The sequence below is a fragment of the Microtus ochrogaster genome, chromosome 10, assembly GCF_000317375.1.
Source record: "Microtus ochrogaster isolate Prairie Vole_2 chromosome 10, MicOch1.0, whole genome shotgun sequence".
NCBI classification, from domain to species: Eukaryota; Metazoa; Chordata; class Mammalia; order Rodentia; family Cricetidae; genus Microtus; species Microtus ochrogaster.
Genome location: NC_022016.1, coordinates 83,767,720 through 83,774,015, shown reverse-complemented (window position 1 = coordinate 83,774,015; position 6,296 = coordinate 83,767,720). Strand labels below are relative to the sequence as shown.

Below are 6,296 nucleotides of genomic sequence, written 5' to 3'. Positions count from 1 at the left end.
GGCTTTACCCCCTGTTTGTAAAATACAGTTTCTAAGAGATGTGAGTAAGAAAGACTCTTGAAGCACATGGTATGGTGAGCACTTACCTGGACTACCAGTATCTGCCATTTTGCATAGGCTCAGTTCATAAATTCCAGTAACTCGGTTGCTATTTGAAAATAAAGTAGAACAACGGCTGAGTTTCTTGTAGCATAAAAGTGGGGAAAACCTAGATTTGTTTACTTAAGAAAGAGTGGGTCTTCTGAAGGGGCTACAATTCCACATACACACTTCTTTTTTCATTTTTATTTTGTGTGTGCGTGTGTGTTGAAGGACAGCTTGGGGAGTCAGTTCCCTGCTGTCATCACATGGGTTCTGAGGCTCAGACTCATCTTTCTGCCCTGGCTAAGACACCGCTCACTTTCTTGGTAACTGTGGTTTACTTGTCTTCTCCTAAGAGGAGCTTGTTTTCATTTTATTTTGGCCACTGTTATTTCAACGGGATGAAAAGAATAGGATAAACTAGAAAATTTACAACGTAACTGAGAAAACAGAAAACTTCCTGACATAAGAGAAGACAGGAAACTGTCTGACTGGAATGAAACGATCAACAATTGTGAACACTGAACAGAAAGGGCCTCTCAGCCTTTCACGGTATTACAGTAATTCTTATTTCCTTTGTTAAGCTGGGTGGTGACAGTCATGTGTCCATGCCATATCTTGTCAAATGTATCGGTATGCCTTAAATATGTACGATAACGCTTACAAAGACAAAACTATCATTATCAATTTGTTTAAAAATATGATTTTACTAGTGACAATTAGCCCTTGGAAACCTGTTCTGGAAGTATCTGCCATACAGCATTCTCCGTGCCTCCACCAGCTCACGCCTCCACTAACACTGCATTGCATGCCAGTGAGCGCTGCATCCCGGGTATCAGTTACCCAGATGGTCTGTAGATGGCAACAGCAGATGGGTACCCAAGGGCTGTTGTTTCTTTCTGTTGAACTGGGCAAAGACCTGGAAACTAAACTTGTTTAAAAAACTTACGAGTCTGGTGACTTTGAATAGCCACTACCAAAGAGGCTTCGCAGAGAACGTGGTGGTGAGATCTTGGCATCTCGGGAATAGAAGACCATGCACACATCCTTGGTGATGACGGCTGGCTGGATGCAATGATCCAACTGCAAACAGACAAGATAAGGTGCCGAATGAACGCAGGCAGAGCACCTGGGATACGAGGCTAGACCGTAAGCTGGTGTGGAGGCAGGCTTCTGCTTCACCAATGATTTCAAAAGCCGCTCAACGGATAGTGATGGTAGATTCATAATGAACACATTCATTTTCCTTTGAGGGAAAATGCTATCATTACACGCTATTTAAAAATGTAGAAACTGAGATACAGAGAGCTTATCTAAGGACATGGGCAGTAAGTGGCAGCACAAGGATTAGAACTCAGATCGGGCATGATGGTACACGCCTGTAATCCCAGTACCCAGGAAGGGGAAACAGGAGTACCAAGTCACCCTCGGCTACATAGTAAGTTTGAGGTAAGCCTTGGATACATGAGACTCTGTCTCAAAAGATAAAATTAACAACAGAAGAACTCAGCCTTGTTCCCAGACACAGAACTATTAGTTTCTATTCTGACCAGGAAAGCCTGGTATGAAACTGTCTTAACCGGTGACTGGGTTCCTGAAGCTTAAGTAATCAGAAAGTTGTTATCTTCTGACTAAATAGAGCCCTGGAACAGAATCTAAAACAATCAGAACAGTTAGCAAAGTACAATCAAATAAAAAAATTTAAGGATACGGAGAGAAAAGAATTAAAATAAGTTGCATTTTTGCTGACTGTTCCATGTCACTGCCCACTTCTTGGGGCCTGCTCAAATTCTGGGTCCCTTACCTCCAGATAAGCGGATAAAGTCATGTAGATCTTTTCTCCATAAGGTGTCACTCGGTTCAGAAGGAGGGAGTTATGTAGGGAGCTGTCCCATACAGCCTCAAAACGGTAGAAGGTCCTGGGTCAGAAAGACAATGTGTCAACCAAAAGGGGCTGATGTTAGGGCAGCCGAGGGACTGCTAGTGTCGGGGATCCTAGGGAGTCCTATGCCAACCACTGTTCTGTCAATCACACTCTAACAGTGGGGAATCTTATCTCCTAGAGGGAGAGGCAGGTGCCCAGCCATCATTTAGGGACACTTAGTTGAGCTCCCAACCCTGATTTTTGATAACCTTTCCTCCTATAACCATGACAGCAGTGACACCACTGCCAGGGACGGTAGCACAAGGCTGCAGTCCCCACACTCAGGCAGAGCCGGGACTGCTGAAGCCCCAGACTACCTTGGCCTAATACCAAGTCCCAGGCTGGCCAGGGCACAGCACAAAACTCGTTCTCAAACAAGAGCAGCCCCGTCAACAACATAAACTGTGAGAGCACTCAAAAGAAGGAAGACCGTGACGGAGTCTGCAAGAAGAAAAGTGACGAGATGAGAAGGAAGGAGGCAGCCACTGTGAGACAGTCCGCACAGCAGAGAGCTAACCTCCCAGCACAGTCGGCTGACACGTAGAAACTCTATCTGGGAGGGCTAGAGGGAGGAATGGGCAGAGTTTAACTATGGAGAACGTTATTTCACTGAGTAACCACAGACCAATCCATCAACAGGAGAGAATTTCACAACACTGGAGGTGGTTAATTATCATTCAGTCCTTCCAAACATGTCTGAAAATCAACCTTCTATTTAAGAAATCATCAGAAGCTGAACTTAGCATTCATCCACAAAACAAGTTTAAGTTCTTCAAGGATTAATGTTTCCTGTTGGCAAAAACGACAGACAAGGTGACGCTGGTCGGCTACAGATGAATGGAAGCTCTGTACCATTTTCCTCCTTAGAACTGTGACACCTCGTGCAGGAGATGCCTGGTCACATCACGACACAGCGCTCAGGCAGAAAGGGCTCCCCTAGCTCACACAGGAGTGAGCTTACCCTGCTCCCTGCAGCCCCATTCTTCCCTGCCCTTCTGACGGTTCTTGTTCACTACTTCTGCTTTTCTAGGTTTCCAGTGGAGGTCAGCAGCTGCCGTCTGTCTGAGCGCACCTATGCATCTCCTCCTGCCTCACCTCATCGGGCCAGGGCCCAGGTTCCAGTGCCCTGTGTAGCTGTTCTTAGCTCTTTTCTGGAATGGGATGTTTTTCAGTGTCGAGTTCCGGAGGGAATAATATGAGTCATGAAAATTTTCCTTATAGACTCAGAAGGCAACAAAAATGCCAAACAGGGAAAGCCTTTTTCATGGCTTACAGATTGACCAGAAAACCTTCATGTACCCCAAATCCCGTTTAACGTAAAATCATTATTAAATTTGGTTTAAGGACAACTCTAGCTGGGTGGTAGTGGCACGCGCCTTTAATCCCAGCCCTCAGGAGGAAGGCAAGTGGATCTCTGACTTCAAGGCAAGCCTGGTCTACAGAGTGAGTTCTAGGACAGGCTCTAAAGCTACACAGAGAAACTCTGTCTTGGGAAAAAAAAAAGGGAAGGAAGGAAGGAAGGAAGGAAGGAAGGAAGGAAGGAAGGAAGGAAGAAAGGAAGGAAGGAAGACTCTAATAATAGGAGATGGCATTCTGCCCTTTTATTCTGTCCATACCTGCCACAGTGTCTGGGATGGGACTGCCTGTCAGCTTGCCAGGGCTGGGGACATACATACTGAAGGAAATAAAGGTCCCTTGGAGTAGAGGGTGCAATGACAGAGATTTCTATCACTGTTCCCTGTCCTTAGAGCTATATTCATTCAATCCCAAATCCTCACTGAGCTCCACCTGGACCACTCCTGGGACTTCCCGGCTGAGACCATGTTTGCAGCCGTGAAGAAAGGTCTTTTCACACTTCATTTTCAAGCTAAGACTTCACGTAACCTGAAACAAAAATTAGTCTAGTGCAGACCTGGCTAAGACAAAGGGGAACTCTTTCTTCCTTTCTTCCTTTCCTTTTTCTTTTCTTTTTCGAGACAGAGTTTCTCTGTTTCTCTGTAGCTTTGGAGCCTGTCCTGGCACTCACTCGGTAGACCAGGATGGCCTCTGCCTTCCAAGTGCTAGGACTAAAGGTATGCGCCACCACTGCCCAGCTAAATTTTTTCTACACCCCCAAAAGAAAAACATATTAAGACATACAGATAAAAAAGAAATGTTTTAAAATACATGAGGCCACATGGAATGGCACACGCTTTTAACCCTGACACTCAGGAAACAGAGGTAGGAGGATCTTTGTGAGTTTAGGCCAACCTGGTCTATACAGTGAAACTCTGTCTTTGAAAAAAAAACCCATAAAATAATAAACAGTTTAAAGAAACTAACGAGCTAACATTTCTTCTCACAGACTCAACACCCAAATAGCACAGAACCAAACAAAGATGAGCGGGACCTGCAAAGCTACAGAGCAATGAACCTTTCACGCTCTTGAGAGAGTGGGGGTGGGGAGACAGGAGGAGGGCATGTCAGAGAACAAAGCCTGAAATTTCATATGAAATGTGAGCTATTCTATTTCAGGATGTAGAAGAAGCATTTAAAATTTAGTATATGGAATGAGAAACTGGTTTAGAGCACTAAGTCATTGGAGAAGCTACACATGCAGCTGTGTACATGGCGAAGAACTACGGCACCAGCGGCGTTCTGAGGCTGCAAACTAAGGTCTTGCTCTGTTCTAGGTACAGCTTAGGCTTACACAGGAGTAAACCACTGAGTCAAAAGAGCAACCAAAGCAACATGAGACAGAAAGCATTGGGTAAACTAGGAACTCTATGTGCAAAAAAGCAACAGAAAAGCAACAGAAAGTACCTAGGAATATCCTTATCAAGAAAGAGCCTGCAAAAATAGAAAAAGGCCTTCATTAGTCCAGTGGCCAAAAGACAGAAAGAGAGAGAGAGAGAGAGAGACAGACAGACAGACAGACAGACAGAGACAGAGACACAGAGACACAGAGAGACAGAGAAAGAAATAGATAGACAGAAAGCCAGAAAAAAATATTTTTAAAAAAGGCAAATTATGCTAACAAGCAAACTGAACTCCAGTGGGCAAACAACAATAAACAACAGAGACCTCTGGGACACATTCTAGTAGGGAACTTACAGTACCATGGACTCTTCTGAGACTTCATTAAGAAAAAGCATGGACATACGAAGAGATATGGAGATCAGATCTATTACCCCCGCCCACCCTTCGCCATGGGGACCTTGTACTGGTAAGAAACTGCTGTTGAGCTAAGAGAAAACCAAGGTAATTGGTCAACACAAGTATAGGTGTGTAGTAATATAAGCGGCGGGGCTGCGTTCCCAGCACCCCAGCTGCCTGGCTAGCTTATGCCCCGAAATAACAACACACAAATTGTATTCATTTAAACACTGCTTGGCCCTTTAGCTCTAGCTCTTACTGGCTAATTCTGATATCCCGATCAACCCATCTCTAATAATCTGTGAGCACCGGTCTTAGCACTGGTCTTACTGGGAAGATTCTAGCCTACGTCCATCCTGGGTCGGAGCTTCATCGTGTGTGCCTCAGAGAGCAGAGCTCTCACGTCCGCCCTGGAGATGGGAGCATGGCGTCTCTCTGAGGTGTCTGCCCCCGAGAAGAGAGCTGTTGAGTCTGAGCTCACTTCCTCTTCCTCCCAGCATTCTGTTCTGTTTACTCCTCCCACCTATGTTTTAACCTATGAGGCCAGCCAAGCAGTTTCTTTATTTTTTTAACCAATGACCTTCTTCCATCATAGGTGTGGGAAGAAAGGGAACTGAGATCTGGCCAATTACTCTCTAAGACACATATATGATACTACCAATCTGCAATCTATACATTCAATTTAAACACTAGTCCTTAGATATGAGAACATGAGTCCCCTTAGTCAAACGCACTTAGCAACTCACCACACTAATCTGAGCTTGCAACGCTTAAAACTGTGTCAACTTGACAGGACCTAGAAATCATCCTCGGAGACAGCTCTGTAGGCATGTGCGTGAGGGCTTGTCTGGTTAGTTAACTGAGGTGGGACAAACCTCCCTAAAGGAGAGCTGTGCCATCCCATGGTAGGGGTTCTAGACTGAATCCAAAGAAGACAGTGAGCTGAGCACCACTGAGTACCAGAGTGCTCCTCACTCTGCTTCCTGCCTGCAGTGCATTGTGACCAGCTGTCTCAGGCTCCTGCTGCCTTACTGTGGGGACCATGTTCCTGAACTGCCACAAACCTTTCCTGAACTGCCACAAACCTTTCCCTCGTGAGGCTGCTTTGCCAGGTGTGCTGTCATAGCAACACAAGTGATTAATACAGCCCTCTGCC

The 6,296-nt window shown here is 45.3% G+C and overlaps 1 protein-coding gene across 10 annotated transcripts in view; it reads right to left on the bottom strand.

Moving 5' to 3' along the window:
• The window catches only part of Kif1b (kinesin family member 1B), a 144,018-nt gene that overhangs the window by 13,523 nt on the left and 124,199 nt on the right, over positions 1-6,296 (bottom strand). For all 10 annotated transcript variants that reach the window (XM_005353694.3, XM_005353693.3, XM_005353702.3 and 7 more), the window contains 3 exons: positions 1,886-2,000; positions 1,031-1,164; positions 87-148 (listed from right to left, as the gene is read on the bottom strand). In XM_005353694.3, the coding sequence (XP_005353751.1) occupies positions 87-148; positions 1,031-1,164; positions 1,886-2,000 (311 nt within the window). The remainder of the gene's footprint in view (positions 1-86; positions 149-1,030; positions 1,165-1,885; positions 2,001-6,296) is intronic.